Genomic DNA, 20,640 nt, shown 5'->3' on the forward strand with positions numbered 1-20,640 from the left:
GTGGGGGTATGGTAGGGATCACTGGAGTACAGTTAGGATTAGTGGGGAGCGTTTTGGATCAGAACAATCGTCTGGTGAGTATTTGCCCCCGTCCTGATTAAACCTATGCATGCACAGAGAAGAAACCACACTGGAGCCGTGCTCAAGGTGTGTTACTACTTTATTTGCTTCTGGATGCATGAGGTTTTATAGGTGAGCTACTAAGGTGGTGAGCATATGTATCGTTAGCATAATGTTATCTAGTTATTAGTAGTTTCTGATTGGTTATGTCCATGTAAGGTGAACTTCCTCCAAGGTCTGTGCGTCATCAGATAGGGTTTAGTCCTGGGATGAGATGCCATGTTTGTTTCACATCTTTCATTCGATGGAAGGAGTGGTGCTGGAGAGGCTATGACACTGAAATCACCTGTTGCTGAAAGCTGGCTGATATGCAAGCTGAGCCAGGGATGTAAAAAGTTAATGATAAGAGTTTGCTGCTATACTGAAACATGATACCTCACACGGGCAGTCAGAAAAGCTGCTAGCGTTCAGTTCTTAGTAGGGAATAGGGATGAGCCGAACACCCCCCGGTCCAGTTTGCATCAGAATATTCGAACGGACCGAAAGTTTGCACGAACTTTCGAATCCCGTTAAAGTCTATGGGACACGAACGTGAGAAATCAAAAGTACGAATTTTAAAGGATAATATGCAAGTTATTGTCTTTAATAGGGTTTGGGGACCCGGGTCCTGCCCCAGGGAACATGTATTAATGAAAACAAGTTTTAAAAAAAACGGACGTTTTTTTCGGTAGCAGTGATTTTAATAATGCTTAAAGTGAAAAAATAAAAGTGAAATATTCCTTTAAATATTGTGCCTGGGGGGTGTCTATAGTATGCCTGTAAAGTGGCACGTGTTTCCTGTGTTTAGAACAGTCCCCGCACAAAATGACATTTCTAAAGGAATAAAAGTCATTTAAAACTGCTTGCGGCTTTAATGTAATGTCTAGTCTCGGCAATATTGATGAAAATCATTGAGAAAAACTGCATGGTTACCCCCCCAGCCCATTACCAGCCCCTTTGGGTCCTGTATGGATATTAAGGGGAACCCCGCACCCAAATTAAAAAAAAGAAAAGACATGGGGCCCCCAGGCCCTATATACTCTGAACAGCAGTATGCAGAAATTTGGGCCTTAGGTGTTGGTACAACAATTTAAGCCCTCACTGTAACCCTTTGTGGGAGCAGGAACAAGCCCTGCTGTGAAATATTAGATCAAGAATTGTAATTACCCACCCCTGTTAAACAGGGGCTGAAAAATTGGGCCTAAGGCACTGGTGCCACAACACTGCAACCCCTCACAGATACTCTAGTTGAGTGCAGGAATGAGCCCTGCTGCAAAGTATTGCATCAAAAATTGTAATTACACGCCCCTGTTAAACAGGGGCTGGAAAATTGGGCCTTAGCCACTGGTGGTGGTGCCCAGAACCAAAAATGTTCTTACAAGCTATCAGCATGAACATTGAGGAGGAAGAGGATAGTTACTCAGCATCAGCATAGGCAGTCTTGAAGGGATCTCACATAAAAAAAAAAAAAAAAATTATTTGGTTACATCAGCATCAGGTGCTTGGTAGCTGGTGATCTAAGACTGATTCATTTTTATGAAGGACAGGCGCACCCTGTGATTGGTTACAAAGCCTCAGCAGCACTGAATGTGCGTTCTGAAAGAATGCTGGATGCAGGACAGGCCAGTAGCTCAATTGCATACGCTGCAAGCTCTGGCCAGTGATTCATCCTCAAGACCCAGTAACCCAGAGTATTTTTGGATGGAAAGGTGTACAAGTCTGATCTTGCCCCTAGGTATTCGTGCACCATGTGAATCAGACGCTGGCAATGGTTGCTGGAACCGATCATAGCTCGGGGCTGCGGACAAAAAAAATTGTCTGAACGCATCGTTCAGATGGCCACCTTCTCCACCGCTCCTTCTGTGACTGACTGAAACCTCAGCAACACGTTGTCCAGGAGGACCAGGAAATTGTAACCTCTCAGGCTCTGGAAAATGCGTTGCACAAACCGTTCTGCAAGGCCTCCCGAAGATGTTTCATCCTCTGCTCCCTCTGCGTTAGGCAGGATAAAGATCCTTTTGCTTGATACCACGAATACGAGGATCCTTCCGCAGGCTTTGCAGGATCAGGGAGGCCATGCAGCGTAGGTTTGTTGAGGCATTCGGTCCAGAGTCCTCTGGGTCACTAAGGACGGCATGATCCGCAGCCACCTCCTCCCAGCCACGTATAAGTCCATGGGTTTCTTCGGACTATAAATGATCCCTTGAAGACTGCTGCTGAGTGCTAGGCTCTACCTCCATGCTGACACAATCCTCCTCCTCCTCTTCCTGTGTGATCGGCGGGCAGGCAGGAAGACTGTCTGGATAAAGGGGGCCTCTGTTCTGCCTCAAGTACCCTGTCCATTATTCCACAGAGCATGTGCTCCAACGGGTGGACAAGAGGGACAGTGTGACTGATGCATGCACTGTCACTGCTCACCATCCTCATGGCCTCCTCAAATGGTGACAGGACAGTGCATGCACCCCTAATCATGGCCCACTGGCATGGGGAAAAAGAAACAAGCTCCACTGACCCTGTCCTGGTGCCATAGTTGCACAGGTACTCATTGATGGCCCTCTGCTGCATGTGCAGCTGCTGCAGCATGGCCAACATTCAGTTCCACCTGGTGGGCATGTCACAGATTAGGCGGTTCTTGGGCAGGTTAAATTCCTTTTGGAGGTCAGCCAGCCGAGCACTGGCATTATATGACTGGCGGAAATGAACGCAGACTTTCCTGACCTGCCTCAGGACATCCTATAAGCCCGGGTACCTGCCCAAGAACCACTACACCAGCAAGTTAAGGACGTGAGCCAAACAGGGCACATGGGTTAGCTACCCCTGTCGGAGGGCGGAGAGGAGGTTGGTGCCATTGGCACAAACCACCACTCCTGGCTTAAGCTGGCATGGTGCCAACCACCTCTGAGCCTGCAGGGGGTGGAGAGAGGTGTGGCAGAATCACCACTAGTAGAATTTTGGAGGCGTGGTGACGGAACAACCTCCAACACTACTGCACCCTTCCCAGCTGCCAGCAGAATCCCTCAGTGCGGGGTGAAAGATAGGCAACGTCCCTGTCCATGCCTGCTGGACCATGAGTGAGCGGTAATATGCACCTTACCGCCCCGTCCAGCGAGGCATGGACATTGCCTTCCACGTGCCAGTAGAGAGCTGGAATCGTCTTCCATGAAAAAAAAAAAGTGGCATTTGGGAACCTGCCACTGAGGTACCGCACATTCCAAACTCATGGAAGGGGCAGAGTCTACCAACTGAAAAGGCAGCAGTTGAAGTGCTAGCAATTTAGCTAAGCTAGCATTCAACCGCTGGGCATGTGGATGGCTGAGAGCGAACTTCTTTGACCGGTGGAGCAACTGGGGTAGGGAAATCTGCCTGCTAGAATCAGACGTTGGTGTACCAATAGCAGATTGCCCGCAAGTACTTGCCAGTGGCACACCTAATTCTACACCTTCATTCCTCTCAGTGCAGTTTTCTGAGAGGACTGAAGGTATAGTGGGGTTGGAGATCTCAGCTGATGAGGAGGAGCAAGGAGAGGTCCGCCTTGTTTTTTGGTATGGGTATTTTAGGTAGTGTTGCCAACGGGCTGCATGGGAGCTCGACATATGTCTGATTAAGCATGTGGAGCCCAAGCGCTTGCTTCTGGGAATAGATTCCCACGGGAGTCATGCCCCTTCCCGTCCCACCCCTGCTGTCTCCTGGGAAACATGCATTCCTGCACTTGTGGTGCAGAAATGCATGCAAGAGCGGTAGCATGTAGTTAGGTCCAACACACTTTTATAAAATCATGAATTTCCACATATTAGGCAGCCCATTGAAAATAATGGACTATGGAAAAAAAATAAAGAATACCACATTCTGGCCCTTACAGCAACTTAGCGAAAATATAATTTTGATTTTTATTTGGGGGGGGGGGATTGCTCCTATCAGGTAGGCTGTACAGGGCCCCGTGATATCTAACGGCCCTGCTTGTATGGATGTCGATATTGATTAGAAAAGTGTTTTTCAATCAGGAGTTCTGCCGCAATTCACCATTGTGGAGTATGTATATCTGCCCAATGGACACTGACAAGGCGCAACAATAACTGATGCCTCCCCTGTAGTTCCAGCTACTGTGACATCACTGTAGAGGGCAGAGGGATACTAGAGGAGGGCATGCAGCATGTGAGAAGTATCTTGTCTCCCTCTCTCATCAGTAGCTATTAATTCCAGCAGGTGTGGAATGCTGTAGTGAGATGAGAACAATAAGTGAATTGTGTACAGCATACCTGTACTCCTGTGATGGCTCAGATAAAATGCAAATTTTCTATGCATTCTTTTTATACCACAAAGCCTATATTTTTGTAGATATATATACATATACATATATATATATATATATATATATATATATATATATATATATATATATACACACACACACACACACACACACACACACACATACATACATACACACTGTATATATGTTTTCTTATTCCCTACTAGGGATGAGGTTCGAGTTCGAGACGAACGTCAGTTCGACTCGAACATCGGCCGCTTGTCGAATTACGAACATTATGGGCTTTTCGCACCAAATTTGAGTGGCGCGTCACGGCCTATAATTCACTGCGGCATCGCAGTGCATTGCTGGCTGATGATTGGCCAAGCATGCACTATGACCCGCATGCTTTGGCTAATCACAGCGCGGTAAGAACGGAGAGCCATAATTGGCCAAAGGCAGGGTGACTTTGGCCAATTATGCCTCAAGGGATTTAGTACACGCCCCGCACTATATAAGGCCGCCTATAAGTCGGCCTTGTGTAGTGTGTTCCAGCGTGCTAAGAGATAAAGAGACAATGTAATTTCATTTGAGTTAGATAGAGCAGGCAGGCGAGTCAGTTAGCTGCAGTCAGTGAGTGGGTGTATGTATTTTTTTTTCAGTTTAGCTAGATCCGTTCCTGTTATTCTCTTCCTAATATACTTACAGGCAGGCAGCTGCATTTTATTTTTTTCAGTCAGTGTACTGTATCCTGTGCACAGTGTGTAACTAAAGCTAACTGCAGACAATTGCTGGTGTTCTCTTCCTAATAATACCACAGGCAGGCAGCTGCAGTATTGCTATAAATACATAGCAATCTCATAATTTTATAACATTGTAAATTGTCATCTGTGCCACTTACACAACGCTTGGGGGACATAGCAAAGAGACAGTGATAAATGGCGGTGTCAAAGTAGCTTGCACAGTCAGCTGGTCACGAGTTATAAATATTAGCGGGATAATAGACATGTGCATGAAAAAAATTAAAGTTACCACCAAGCACATAAAATCCCCCCACATATACACACTTACAAATAAATGCACACTTTGGGGCGCCTATGCTTAAAAACATTGATTGCGATAAACATGTTACATATCGCTGCACACGCTGGAATGAGAGCGATAATTCTAACACCAGACCTCCTCAGTAACACTATACTGATGACCTATAGGGAGCTTTTAAAGCAGCGCCTATAGAATATATAGGGTTATGAAGTCTCTCACCATTTCACAGGCGCACACAAATTTTAGGTTTGACATGCTGGGTATCCATTTACTCAGTGTGACCTAAGCTTTTATATTTTACCAAAATATTGGGTAATTTATTGCATTTTTGTGTCCACTAAAATGAACTGTGTGTTTTTTACTGATATTTTGCGTTATAGACTTTTGCGGTAATATCGTGTGACATAAAAAAAAAATTGGAACTACCACCATTTTATTCTCTAGGGCATGGGTCTTCAAACTATGGCCCTCCAGTTGTTCAGGAACTATAATTCCCATCATGTCTAGTCATGTCTGTGAATGTCAGAGTTTTACAATGCCTCATGGGATGTGTAGTTTCGCAACAGCTGGAGGGCCGTAGTTTGAGGATCCCTGCTCTAGAGTGTCTGTTTTCAGAAAATACATCATGTTTTGTTGGTTTTAAGTAATCTTCAGGTCCAAACATATGTGCAAAAAAATAAAACAAAAATAGCTCTGCCAGTGAAAAGGTGAAAGGAAACCTTTAACTTCGGGAAGATGTTACATGTTCCTGCAGCGGCTCAGTGATCCGAGTCCTCTGTGTGACAGCAGTGCGGGGAGAAGTTCCCTGTAGCGGCTGTCACTTTATGAAAAGAGCGCGGCCGTGACATTCCTTCACAGAGTTCTGTCCTTTGCCGATGTTGGCTTGTAGTTTTCAATGAATTCCCACACCGCTGCTGAGCTCTCTGGTAGATGATTGGTTCTTCCTGTCACTGTAACTGCCTTCCCATATAATGTACAGGCAGACAGATTACAAGGACAGTCTGCAGGAGTCCTGTATCGCACCAGCCATCAGAACGTCATGGCTGCAATGCTTTCCAGGATCCTAAAAAAAAATTAGTAAATTAACATTTTTTTTTACCTGCAGAAAATGTGCATTTATAATTTCATAAAAAAGGTGAACTTTTCCGTAGTTGTAATGCCGCGTACACACGAGCGGATTTTCCGTCTGAAAAATCTTGGATGGTTTTTCCAACGGAATTCCGCTCAAGCTTTGCTTGCATACACACGGTCACACTAAATTTCGCTGAGCTTTCGGCCGTCAAGCACGCAGTGACGTACAACACTACGACGAGCCGAAAAAAATTAAGTTCAATGCTTCTGAGCATGCGTCAAATTGTTTCCGAGCATACGTAGGAATTTTGCGCTTCGGAATTGCTACAGACGATTGGAACTTTTTCCGACCGAAAAATTGAGAAACTGCTCTCAATCTTTTGCTGGCGGGAATTCGGCCAGCAAAAGTCTGATGGAGCATACACACGGTCGCATTTTCCGACCAAAAGCTCTCATCAGTCTTTTGCTGCCGAATTTCCGATCGTGTGTTTGTGCCATAACGGAGCGGACACCGGAGCGTGATTTGTCTGCTCAGCATGCACTTGTACTGAGCAGCCAAGTTATAAAAGCCCCCGAAATTCTTAAAAACACCTCAGATTTATATACGGTTTTGGTAAATATTATTTTCATTTTATCAGGACAAGGAGATCGTCATAAGGGACAAGGAGATTGGGACCCCTATTTAGTCCCTTGGATAAGTCTTTTTTTTTTAAATGTCCACACCCCTGGAACCATTTCTTGCATGATGAAGATCAGCCATGGAGTATATCTGAGGTGTATATCAGGGTGTGCTTCTTCCCCACATGAGAGCTGTGATGTCCATCAACATTCATATAGAAGACATTTCCCGCACTCAAGGCACTAATACACCTCGAGGGTTGTGTGGGATCCCCGATGTACAGGAAGACAGGACTTCAGTGAGGAACAATTCCTTCACTCAGGACAGGAATACGGCTTCTCCCCTGTGTGAGATCTCCGATGTCTGTAAAGATTGGACTTATCTGAAAAACATTTCCCGCACTCAGCACAGGAATATGGCTTCTGCCCCGTGTGGGATCTCTGATGTGTGGAAAGACTGACCTTCTGTGAAAAACATTTCCCGCACTCAGGACAGGCATGCGGCTTCTCCCCAGTGTGAGATCTCTGATGTTTATAAAGATTTGTCTTCTTTCTGAAACATTTCTCGCACTCAGGACAGGAATACGGCTTCTCCCCCGTGTGAGATCTCTGATGTGTGGAAAGACTGGCCTTCTGTGAAAAACATTTCCCGCACTCAGGACAAGAATGCGGCTTCTCCCCAGTGTGAGATCTCTGATGTTTGTAAAGATTGGTCTTCTCTGAAAAACATTTTCCACACTCAGGACAGGAATACGGCTTCTCTCCCGTGTGAGATCTCTGATGTGTGTAAAGACTGGACTTCTGTGAAAAACATTTCCCACACTCAGGACAGGAATATGGCTTTTCCCCAGTATGAGATCTCTGATGTATGACAAGGCATGATTTTTGTATAAAACATTTCCCGCACTCAGGACAGGAATACGGCTTCTCCCCCGTGTGAGATCTCTGATGTTTGTAAAGACTGGACTTCACTGAAAAACATTTCCCGCACTCGGGACAAAAATACGGCTTCTCTCCTGTGTGAGATCTTTTATGCACATTAAGATCAAATTTTAAACGGAAACACTTCCCGCACTCAGTACAGGGAAACCTCTTCTCTGTTGGAAGGACGGCCCCGTCCCTCACAGTCTGAGGTTCCTCAGGATAAGAGGAATACGATGGTCCATCTACACTGTGTGGTGCCGGATGGACATTTGAGGTAGTCGGGTTTTCTCCTGGACTATACTGTGTGATGTCCTCATCTTCTACTTTACAGTCTGGAGACAAAGTGAGACAATCCTCTGAGGTTTTCCTCATCTCCCGTCCATCTACTAAAATAGAAATACAAAGATTATTACTAGACATCAGCTGATTGGTTCCCCTAAACCAGGACTCCGCCCACATCAGGCAGCTTTGTCTCTGAGGATCTTACAATTCCCCCCTCAAGGTAACTAGTAAATGGGTCCTCTGATCTCCTACCAGATCATTTCTTTATTCATGGACCTTAGTCAGAGAGAGAGGAAACAACGAGAACTGTCTTCTATAGGAGTGACAGTGATGAGGGGGATTATAGGACGAGTGTCCCCTCCCCCTCTATCACTCATTGCCATCTTCCCAACACAAGAAGTCCTGCACTTCCTTATTTAGTCCATGATTTAGTCATGAATAACAGCGGGGCTGAGCCCCACCAGAGGTCAGAGAGTGAGGATGGGGGGAGAACAAATCCTGAAGACCACCATCATTGGGTTATTGACTCCTCCCCCATTATCACTTTCTGTTTAACCACTTGCCAACCGGCCGACTGTCATAATACAACGAAAGGTCGGCACAATCCCACAAACCGTCGTAGCTGTACGTCGGCTCCTTTAAGCAGGATAGCAGGCGCGCACCCACTGCACTCCAGGGGTACTGATGCACGTGGCTGTCGGTCGCGCGCAGGCCCGAGAGCCAGAACAGGGACGTGTGTGTTTGTGTGTAAACATCACTGCTCACCGCCATTACTAGAAAAATAATTATAAAAATGCCATAAATCTTTTCCCTATTTTATAGATGTTATAACTTTTGCGCAAACTAATCAATATACTCGTATTGTGATTTTTATTACAAAAATATGTAGAAGAATAAATATCAGCCTAAACTGAGGAAAAAAATTAGCCTTTTAAAAAAAAATAAAAAAAATAATTGGGGATATTTATTATATCAAAAGTACAAAATATTGTTTTTTTTCAAAAAATTGTCGCTCTTTTTTTTTTGTTTATAGCGCAAAAAATAAAATGCGCAGAGATGATCAAATACCACCAAAAAGAAAGCCCTATTTGTGGGGCAAGAAGGACATCAATTTTGTTTGGGTACAACGGCGCACAACCGCGCAGCTGTCAGTTAAAGCGTTGGAGTGCGGAATCGCAAAAAATGGCCTGGGGCTGAAGTGGTTAAGGTTCCAATTTTTGAGGATAGTATCACATTATCAACATATAATGGAGCCTGTGCTCCAATCAAATCATCAGATATGAAATGCCCATCTGGTAGGAAATGGGTGCAAGAGAAGTCAGGACTATGTAATGTACAACTTATTATATTGGATACAATAGTTAGGATTTTATAGCATCAGAAGCATGTAATGTACAACAGAGTATATAGCGCAGGGGTCAGATGTATGTAATGTACAATAAATTAGGGCTTGAAAAATTTGCTTGGAATCTAGGAGCCACCTAAAAAAGTTAGGAGCCAGTTCGGTAACGGCGATCCGGACATGTCCCTGGCCTGACATGGTGACGAGTGAGGGGAAGATACGGTGTGACAGACAGTATTGCAACGACCGCCATTTTATTCTCTCGGGTGTTAGAATAAAAAATATATATAATGTTTAAGGGTTCTAAGTAAAGGGAAGGAGATGGGTGGGCATTGAAAACAGGCAGGGGAAGCTCCATTAGCATTGCTGGTTGTCATACCAACGACCACCACAAGAGGGCGACAGATTTCCGAAGGAAGCATTGGTGCCGCAGAAGGCCTCAAAGCCGCGGCCTCAATTATCGGCCGGCGGCCGCGTGGCCCAACGCGATCATGCTGGGGGGTGCACGGAGACAGGATAAGTTTTCCAAAAGCCACAGTCTCTCTTATAACACATAAGTCACATGACATTCACAGGTGGAAATCAGATTAAGCAACTGAAAACACAAACCAATAAAATCTCCTGTTGAAAAAAAATAATTTTAAAAACACAGAAAAGGTTCTATTCAATATAGCAACCTAAAAAAAAAAAAAATAAAAAATAAAAAAAAAAATTTCCCTTTAACCACTTGCCGACCGGCCATAGTCGAAAGACTGCTATAGCAGTTGGCTTATTCTGGGTGGACGTCCGTGGGACGTCACGCCCCCCGCACACTCCCTGGGAATATCCATGGCCACTGGGTCCGGGGGACCCGGCCCATCACGGATCGCGGTAAATGGCCGCTGATAGCGGCCGTTTACCACGTGAACGCTCTGTCAAATGACGGAGCAATCACTTGTATAAAAAAAACCTCCCTCCCCTCTCTGTACGGATCGGTACAGTGTGAGAGGAGAGGGGGAGAGGAGAGGGGGAGAGATCTTTTGCAGCACTATGGGCACTACAGATCCAGCCCACAGCGCTGCTTAGTGTCAATACACTGCAATGCTACTATTTTTTTTTTTTTTTTTTTTTTACAATTTTCTGTATTTTTTTGATTTATATTGCAAAAAATAAAAAACCCAGCAGTGATTAAATACCACCAAAAGAAAGCTCTATTTGTGTAAAAAAAGGACAAACATTACATATGGGTACAGTGTTGCATGACTGAGTAATTGTCATTCAAAGTGTGAGAGCACCGAAAGCTAAAAATTGGTCTGGTTAGGAAGGGGGTTTAAGTGCCCAGTGGTCAAGTGGTTAATCTAAAGAGGTTACACACCCACACACACACACACACACCACAATTGTTTCACTTCATGTCAATCATCTGTTCACATGGCTCTTCCTTTCTTTAACCACTTCAGCCCCCTGGAAGATTTAGCCCCTTAATGACCAGGCCATTTTTTTGCGATACGGCGTTGCGTTGTTTTAACTGACAATTGCGCAGTCATGCGATGTTGTACAAAAAAAAAAAAAATTGACGTCCTTTTTTCCCCCCACAAACAGAGCTTTCTTTTGGTGGTATTTGATCACCTCTGCATTTTTTTTTTGCACTATAAACAAAAAAAGCACGTCAATTTTGAAAAAAGAAAAAAAAAAATATATATATATATATATATATATATACGTTTTACTTTTTGCTATAATAAATATCACCCAATTTAAAAAAAAAAAAAAAAAAAAAAAAAAATCTTCCTCAGTTTATTCTGATATTATTATTCACAATTTATATAGCGCCAGCAATTTACGCAGCGCTTTATAATCTAAAAAAGGAGACAATACAGTTACAATACAATAAAATACAAGAGGATTAAGAGGGCCCTGCTCAGAAGAGCTTACAATCTAATAGGGTGGGGCCGGTGGTACAAAAGGTTATAACTGTCGGGAATGAGCTGATGGAAGTGGTAGGAGATTAGTTGGAGACATGATAGGCTTTCCTGAAGAGATGAGTTTTCAGGGATCGCCTGAAGGTAGCAAGAGTAGGGGATAGCCGGACCAGTGGAGGTAGTGAGTTCCAGAGGATGAGAGAGGCTCTGGAGAAATCCTGGAGATGAGCATGTGAGGAGGAGATGAGAGAGCTTGAGGGTAGGAGGTCTTGAGAAGAGTGGAGAGGACGATTTCGGTGATATTTGGAGACAAGATTGGTGATGTAGCTCGGGGCAGAGTTGTGAATGGCTTTGTATGTTGTGGTTAGTATTTAGAATTTAATTCGCTGGGTGATTAGAGCCAGGGTAGGGATTGGAGGAGAGGGTTGGCAGACACTGAGCGGTTGGTAAGGTGGATAAGTCTGGCAGCAGCATTGAAGAGGGGAGGAGCCTATGGGAGAGGCAGGCCAATAAGAAAGGAGTTGCAATAGTCAAGGCGAGAGACAACAAGGGAGTGAATGAGGAGCTTGGTGGTTTCATTTGTTAAAAAGGGGCGAATTTTAGAGATGTTACGGAGGTGAAATCTACAAACTTTTGACAACGATTGGACTTGGGGCTGAAATGACAAGTCAGAGTCTGGGATTACACCTAGTACCCTGGCGTGACGGGAGGGCCTGATGGTTGCATTGTTGATTTTGATGGAAAAGTCATGGAGGGGGGCATGTGCAGGGGGCAATATTAATAGCTCAGTTTTAGAGAGGTTTAGTTTAAGGAAATGGTGTGACATCCATGCTGATATGTCAGTTAGTAAGTTAGTAATGCGAGAGGAGACTGAAGGAGTGAGGTGAGGAGTAGACAGATAGATTTGGGTGTCATCGGCATATAAGTGGTATTGGAAGCCGTGGGCAGTTATCAAGTGACCAAGGGAGGAGGTATAAATAGAGAAGAGAAGGGGTCCAAGAACAGAGCCTTGGGGGACCCCCACAGAAAAAAGCAATGGAGAGGAGGATACAGAGTTGTAGGTGACACTGAAGGAGCGCTGTGATAGATAGGTAGAGAACCAGGAAAGAGCAGAATCTCGGAGGCCAAGGGAATGGAGTTTATTGAGGAGGAGCGGGTGGTCAACAGTATCAAAGGCAGAAGAGAGGTCAAGTAGTAGGAGTATGGAGCACTGGCTGTTGGTTTTAGCAGTTAGTAGATCGTTAGTGAGTTTTAGTAAGGCAGTTTCCGTGGAGTGCTGAGAGCGAAAGCCAGACTGTTAGGGGTCAAGAAGGTTATTTTCACAGAGGTAGGAGCCAAGACGGTTGTAGACTAAGCGTTCCAGAAGTTTAGAGGTGAATGGGAGCAATGAGATGGGTCTTACGTTTTTCAGGTTGGTGGGGTCCAGTGAGGGCTTTTTAAGTATGGGGGTGATCTGTGCATGTTTTAGAGGGGAGGGGAAGGTGCCACTTGAGAGTGAGAGATTGAAGATGTGAGTGAGGGAACATAGGATAGAATTAGAGGGTGACCTTAATAGTTGTGTGGGAACAGGGTCCAAGGGGACAATGGGTTAGGTGGGCATCTGAGAAAAGTTTTGTAACCTCTTCAGTAGTAGCCAATTCAAAAGAGGAGAGTGTTGAATGTGCCATTAGGCCAGATATGTTGGGTGGGGAAGATGTACACACAGTGGAGGTGTTCTCACGAATTGCATCAATCTTGTCTTTGAAGGGATTGGCAATCTCTTGGGCAGCGAGGGAGTTAGCGGGTAGAGGGGGACGAAGCAGAGAGTTAAAAGGTTGAGAAGAGCCGACGGGCACTAGATGATAAAGTATTAATAAGAGAAACAAAGTAGGCTTGTTTGGCAGAATGGAGGCAGGAATTGTATTTGATATGATATGTATTCTTCTACATATTTTGGGTAAAAAAACAAAGGAATCGCAATAAGCGCATATTGATTGGTTTGTGCAAATGTTATGGCATCTACAAAATAGGAGATAGAATTAATGGCATTTTATTATTAAATAATTTTTTACTAGTAATGGCGGCGATCTGTGATTTTTTTTGGGACCATTGATATTTATACAGCGATCAGAACTTTAAATAGCCACTGATTACTGTATAAATGTTACTGGCAGTGAAGGGGATAACATTATGGGGCAATCGAGGGGTTAACTGTGTTCCCTAGATGTGTTCTAACTGTAAGGCAAAAGTGGCTGACTAGAGGAGGAGACAGATCATTGTTCCTACTTAGTAGGAACACACGTTCTGTCTCCTCTCCCCTGACAGAACCGGGATTTGTGTGTTTACACACACACAGATCCTGGTTCTCTCTCTGTCGTGAGTGATCGTGGGTGCCTGGCGGTCATCGCGCGCGCCGGGCAAGCGCGCGCACGCCTGCCTGCTAGGCGCCTTAAAGAGCCAACGTATAGCTATGACGCAGTATAAAAGCGGCGGCTGGACGGGAAGGGGTTAATCAGCTGATTAAAGAACGTTTGAAAGATGTAGTGTGTAACCTCTTTAGATTAAAGGGAAATATAATTTTTTCCGTTTTTTATTTTGTGAGGTTGCTATATCGAATAGAATCTTTTCTGTGTTTTTAAAATGTCTTTTTGCAAAAGGAGATTTTATTGGTTTGTGTGTTGCAATTGCCGAGTTTAATCTGATGATTTGCACCTGTGAATGTCATGTGACTTGTGTGTTATAAGAGAACATTTTGAAAACGTGGGCTTTTGACAAAGCACTTCTATAGTGTAAAACCTACCTGCATTTCCCCTGCCTGTACCCATCCATTGCTTTTATCAGGGTTCAAAATTTCAAGTCCTGAGCTACTAGCCAGGCCTCAAGGGTTACTCGCCACCAGCTGCCCCGCTAAACCCCTACCATGCCCTGTCCCTAATTCTGCCCTCAATCACACCCTCATAAAAAATTTCATGAAATGACACTTAAATATTTGATGCAGAATTAAGTTACAAAAATAAATATTAACAACGACTTTATCAGTTCCCCTCAGCACAACATCATCGGAGCCCATCAATGCAGCGTGACCTGTGCCCTTCATTGCAGCCTCACCGTGCCAACATTGCAGACAAACTTTACAAAACATTGAAGCCTCGCAAGGGCGGCGGAAAAGAGAGGGCGGCTGGATCACGACTGGAGGAAGAGGCGAGCCCCCAATCGGTATAGCACGCTGTTACAGCTTACATTGAAATTGCCTCCGCTCTGGTCGCCGTCACACACAGCCCTGCCTCCTCATGACCCCACGCCTGTGATAGACAGAACACGTGCCAGCATTTGACCCGCATTCTGTCTATCACAGGTGCGGGGTTAGGAGGAGGCGGGGCTGTGTGTGATGGCGAGAAAGGCAGAGGCAATTTCAATGTAAGCTGTAGCAGCGCGCTATACCGCTCGTGACCCCGTGGCTCTCCTCTTCCGCCACGCTCTCTTACACCGGGATGATCACTGGGAGCATGGCTCCCGATCAACTCTGCCCACTGGTGGTGCTCGCTCCCTGCTCCCAGGCAGCCCAGCTCCTCGCCAGCCCTCATTATCCACTTGCAAAATGCAAGTGAAAAATTTGAGGGCTGCTTATATTATTATTCACGCTTCAATAAAGACGTTCTACTTTATTTTTTGTGTGGGTGTGCTGCCGAATCCGAAGTTTCCTGTTCCATGTAATGAAATCAAGATTTTGCTGCCAGCTGATCCCCAGAATCTCCATAAATCCAGTCTAGATACATAAATTGTGTCGGCAGCACAGAGAAGGAAGATTATCCGAGAGAAATACAGGAATACAGGACGGGGAACACAGCTCAGGAATGTGACCAGGGGATTACAGGCTGATATCACCCAGTCCCCGCCCTACTCTGGACCAATCAGTGAGCAGTATGGGTGGAGGAATGGATTTAGTGTTAATGACCCACCTGTGCTGATCTCTGTAGGAGTGTCCTCCTCTATAAATATCCTCGTTATTCCATCCTCCTCCATAGACTGCTGATCATCCCTCACATACCTCTCTTCTTCTTCTGCTTTAACCTCAAATTCTATATCGATTGGATCTCCACTCTAAATCAAGAAAATGAGAGAGAATATCATCTGTAAGATATAAGCTTTAATATTGTGACATCACAAAAATCTACACATTGTCTCCATGAGTTTGTGTTTTATGAGCTCCATCTCACCAACCTTGAGGTAACAGTGAGGGATGGTGTGATCTTCCTGTGTGGAATCCCGGGAATACAGAGGACGGGGACATCTCTCTGGTGGGTTTCTGGTATTAAGTGGCTTCATCTTATCCTTGTGTCCTTCTGATAACTCCTCCATCACTCCATACTCCTCATCCTCCTCTTTATACTCTTCTTTAACTTCAATATTATCATCCCCGAGGTTTCCACTCTGAATATATAATAAAAAGATTAATTGTAACAAACATGCTGTGTATAAATCAGAACTACCAATAATTGTCAATCATCTACCTGATGATGGTGGGGGATGGTGTACAGATCTTTGTGTTCTCTTAGAGACTCAGACTTCTTCATCATGCCATTCTCATCATCCTCCTCTTTTATCTCTTCTTTAACCTCAGCTTTAGAATCTCTCAGGTTTCCACTCTGAATATATAATAAAAATGACATCAATGGTAACAATGCAGATAATGTACAGATCCTAATGATACTATCAGTGATTGTTCCTCATCTACCTGATGATGGTGGGGGATGGTGTGACCTTCCTGTGTGGAATCCCGGGAATACAGAGGACGGGGACATCTCTCTGGTGGGTTCCCATTACTGGATCCATCTGTAGGAAACACACACACTGACTGAATACATTGTTTCTATGTGTTTATCAGATGATGGGGGATCTAGGTGGAGCCTCCGTACTGCTCTCTCCTTTACAATAAAGTCTCCTCTTACCCGGTGATGTGAGGGGCGGCTGATTGTCCATCATGACGTCCTTGTAGAGATCCTTGTGTCCTTCTAAATACTCCCACTCCTCCATGGAGAAATAGACAGTAACATCCTGAAACCTTATAGGAACCTGACACACACAATGATACAGTCACCATCCAGACACATCCCTTGTCTGTTACTGGATAATGTCCCAGAATTCCCAGAATCCTCCTCACCTCTCCTCCATCATCTCTCTGGTGACTTCTAGAATCTTCTTTGTATTTCTCTATTCTATCAGGGAGGGAGAAGGAGGCAATGTGATGTCATATGATCTCCAGACTTCACAGGAGGAAAACTCTAGAGCTGAACACAAATAGTAAAATCAAATGATATTCCCAGAATCCTCCTCACTTCATCATTCAGGTTTTTATTTTATTAAAAAGGTATAATTTACCCACTGTAATGTTCGGGGGACCAGGTAGATCGCAGGACACAGGCTTTTCACACAACAAAGGGTTTATTAAACTTAAATAGCTTTACAGCAGCCAAAAACAAAAGGAAAAAGGTTTGTAGTCTCACCGACTTGCAAAGTCCAGAATAGCTGTCTTTATCAAAACAGAACTTGATCTTGATGGCAGGTAGCTTCCCCTGCCAGGAGCCTTCCAAACAGGACACTGCTGTCCACTTCAGTTGCTGCAACCCAAAATAAACACCATCCACCATCCACCATCCACCATGTCTTCTCCACTCCTCCACACCCATCTACCACTTCCTGTCTTATTTTTTAAAGACACTTCCTTAACAGGTGGGTTAATCAATTTTATTCCCTTAAAGAGACCACAACCCAACCAGAGGGGAAATATAGCGTCCTTCCAGGACCCAGCCACGGCATCCTGTACACCACATAGGACCCCCACACTATGCAGGTTAAAAGCTTGTTGTAGGTATTCTGACATGATATCATTACATACAATTCAGGACCAACAGTCCCACTTTGCAAGTGAGGATGCCAAGGGTCCGCCCACATTCTAAGAGCATCAGAAAAAAAAAACAGATAGAGGGACATTGGGAGGAGGAGCTGTGAGGTCAGTGTGATGTCATAGGACATAAAAACTCTGTATGGAGGGACATTTGGATGGGGAGATTTGAGGGGTCCTCTATATTTGGCTCCGATGCAAACCAAACAATTGTTCCTGGGTGTGCCCTACCTAGAGCTGCACGATTAATCGCATATAATCGTTATCGCGATTCTCCGCCTGCCACGATCGCTACTCTGGATTTGGGCGATTCTGACCCATCGAGCAATTTGTTGTAATGTGCTCACATTAAAAGCGCGTGCCGTGCACTGGGATGTTTCCTGTTTCCTTGTTGCAGACGGGAGGGGAAGCCATCACAGCAAATGTGAAATTTCTGATGAAGAATGTGATTGGTCGGAAAGTATGGTGTGTGTTTTCCGTCGGAAAAAACAAAGAATGTGATTGGTCGGTAAGTATGTCAGAATGACAGCCCCCCCCCCCCCCCCCCCGGTGCTGGTAGGAAGAGGACGTTGCCTCTTCCAGTGTGCGTCCAAGTGTGCGATGTCAGCAGGGAAAGATGGTGGAGAGCAGAAGCTGGCCGTACAGCCCTCCCGAGACCAGGGCCCTGACCGGAGCTCCCAGATGGGGGTCTCTCTGCTCGGGGAGCTCTGCCTGCTGTGCCAGGAGTATCCCTCCGGGGCCACAACACAGTGGGTGGTGACAGAGGACGGCTAGATCCAGGAGCAGGTGAGGTGACCCCTGACAGAGGGGGATGGGGGACACCTGAGAGAGAGCAAGGGGGACACCTAATATAGGGGGGATCCTGGGATTGGGGGCACCTGACAGGGGGAAGGAGATCACTAGAGAGAGAGGGTGGGGAAAAAAGGGGGACACCTGAGATAAGTAGGGGCACCTGAAAGGAGGATGGGGGATACTTGAGAGGGAAAAGGGGGGGGGGACTTGAAAGAAGAGGGGAACACCCAAGAGGAGAGGAGAGGCGCTCAATAAATCTCTCTCTCCTAAAAAAAAAATTACGTTGAGAGAATTGTGATCTTTTTATCTTAAAGCGGGATTCCACCCTAAAGTGGAACCTCCCCTGATCGGATCCCTCCCCCCCTCCGGTGTCACAATTGACACCTTTCAGGGGGGAGGGGGGTGGAGATACCTGTCAAAGACAGGTATTTACACCCACTTCCGGGCATAGACTCCCGTGGGAGTCTACGCCATTTCCTGCCCTGCCGCTCTGTCTGCTGGGACACACACGGGTCCCAGTGACAGCGCGGAGATTTCCTATTGCGCGGCGCGGCTCGCGCAGTAGGGAACCGGGAAGTGAAGCCGATTCGCTTCACTTCCTGATTCCCTCACCTAGAATGGTGACTGCAGCAGCCGAGAGCCGAGCGATCGATCGGCCTCGGCTGCCGGCATTACTGGAACCCGGGACAGGTGAGTGTCCATTTATTAAAAATCAGCAGCTGTAGTATTTATAGCTGCTGGCTTTTAATATTTTTTTTTTTGGTGGAATCCCTCTTTAAGTAACAAAATTGTGATTCTCATTTTGGCCAGAATCGTGCAGCTCTAGTCCTTCCTCTCCTAAAATGAAGAGTGAACTTTGACCTTCACCATACAGAAATCTGTCAGGAATGTGTGAAAGTAAGCTCTCATGTGATCAGGTGACGTGCGGAGGAACGGAGTGTAAATAGCAGACAATTTTCTCCAGAGCTCCTAATGGTGGGGATGGATTTTGCTGAGTGCCGGTGCCAAGTTTCCACCCCCCAGGATCACTGCAGATGTGGAGAAAAGCTGTGTAAGAGGAAATGGAGGAGAGATGAGGAGGAGATCCAGGAATCAGGATAAAGGTCAGGACAAGCAACAGACGAGCGCATCCAAGAGATGAAGCCGGGGTCACTACACAGAAAATCAATCCAAGGAAACAACAGGCAGGACGAGGAATAGCAAGAAGGAGCTCAGAGACAAATGAGAATATTGCTCAGCCAATGGGAGATTATCGGATCAGTTTTTTCCTCTCATCCCGCTGGCTGAACGATAAAATTTAACCATGTATGGGCAGATTTGAAAGGAAGATTTATTCATCATCAACTGATCCCCCTGAAGGGGTTAATCTACATATTACCTCCTCTGCCGCCAGATCCAGCAATGTCTTCTCTCTTCCTCCTTCCAAATGGGATGTCTTGGCTGTATCTGACATCACTTCCTGTCTTCCATAGAGACTTCCTGTCTGTATTCCATAGAGACTTCCTGTCTGGGTAGAGGTGAGATCACCACCATGTGGAGCTCAGAGGAACTGCAGCCCGGGACACATCTCAGGGTGTGGACACGGCCTTGTTCTGTGTGTGTATGTATACCACCCAACATTTTGGGATGGGAATGAGGGACACCTACTAAGAAATGTATGTAGACATAGGACACGTCCCCCTACCACACCCCCTTAAAGGAAAATTAACCAAAAACAAAAGGTTAATTCAATTCACAAGGGTTTTTTTTTGTTTGTTTTTTACCATTTTTACTATTCCTTTATATTGACTTTTAACATTTACAAATGCAGCAATTTATAATTGACAGGTTTAGCACTGGGAAACACTTTTTGAAAGATAAAAAGTGAATTTTACATATGTAGCGCCGGCTCCTGACGAGCATGCGCTATATGTTTTTGAAAGTTTGTGTTCCTGAAACCACAGTTGGGTTTTGGGGCTAATTTTGCTAAATTATGGTTTCAGTACCAGTCTAGCTGGATTGCACTGAGTTCTTCTTAACCGCAGGTGTCGCTGTCACCGCTGGTAAGTAGTAGAACGCAGTCTAGTTGGGTTTATTGAGTGCCACGTTTTCTCGGAACCAGCCCAGTGGTAGTGTTCTCCTGCTGTGCACTCTGGGAGGTGGTATTTAAGGTTCTGACATCACAAATCACATGCTTCGGGGCTCCGGTCCAGAAGATATTTTCTGTCTGTTTGATCCTGGTCCTCCTGACCAGCCCCCATGGCCCTCCTAGCCTGGGGTGCGGATCCATGCAATTTCGAGTCTCGGGGCTGGCTAGCCCAAGGCGAAGTAGGTGCAGGTACAGGCCTAAATGGATGTCGATGTCCGAGGATTCAAAGGTGATGCGTGCCGTCTCATCTAAGGAAAGGCCCAGCAACTGGAGAAGCATCCAGGGGAAGACTCTTCAGAAGGAAGCCGT

The 20,640-nt window shown here is 45.4% G+C and overlaps 1 protein-coding gene across 4 annotated transcripts; it reads right to left on the reverse strand.

Annotated features, from left to right (window-relative positions):
- Positions 1-5,808: 5,808 nt before the first annotated feature.
- LOC143989650 (uncharacterized) lies at positions 5,809-19,642 on the reverse strand. Of its 4 annotated transcripts, XM_077489906.1 has the most exons (8): positions 19,582-19,642; positions 16,671-16,797; positions 16,459-16,582; positions 16,245-16,342; positions 16,021-16,155; positions 15,731-15,940; positions 15,469-15,610; positions 5,809-8,391 (listed from the first exon to the last, which is right to left on the reverse strand). In XM_077489906.1, the coding sequence occupies exons 3-8, from the start codon at positions 16,541-16,543 to the stop codon at positions 7,397-7,399; spliced, it is 1,665 nt and encodes a 554-aa protein (XP_077346032.1). In that variant the 5' UTR covers positions 16,544-16,582; positions 16,671-16,797; positions 19,582-19,642; the 3' UTR covers positions 5,809-7,396. The 4 variants fall into 4 exon arrangements, with proteins under 4 accessions (XP_077346032.1, XP_077346031.1, XP_077346034.1 ...); XM_077489905.1 differs by having other exon boundaries at positions 16,459-16,797; XM_077489908.1 differs by lacking the exon at positions 16,021-16,155 and having other exon boundaries at positions 16,459-16,797.
- Between the last annotated feature and the right edge of the window lie 998 nt (positions 19,643-20,640).

This window comes from Lithobates pipiens, unplaced genomic scaffold (assembly GCF_037356315.1).
Source record: "Lithobates pipiens isolate NorthernLeopardFrog02 unplaced genomic scaffold, aLitPip1_a1.2 Scaffold_18, whole genome shotgun sequence".
In the NCBI taxonomy this organism is placed as follows: domain Eukaryota; kingdom Metazoa; phylum Chordata; class Amphibia; order Anura; family Ranidae; genus Lithobates; species Lithobates pipiens.

Excerpts from the sequence above, each read along its gene's own strand:
- LOC143989650 (XM_077489906.1), bottom strand. The coding sequence starts at position 16,543 with ATGGAGGAGTGGGAGTATTTAGAAGGACACAAGGATCTCTACAAGGAC. Across the intron at positions 16,343-16,458 it reads GCCGCCCCTCACATCACCGG|ATGGATCCAGTAATGGGAAC; the intron begins GTAAGAGGAGAC and ends TGTTTCCTACAG. Across the intron at positions 15,611-15,730 it reads TCCCTCACTGTTACCTCAAG|AGTGGAGATCCAATCGATAT; the intron begins GTTGGTGAGATG and ends TTCTTGATTTAG.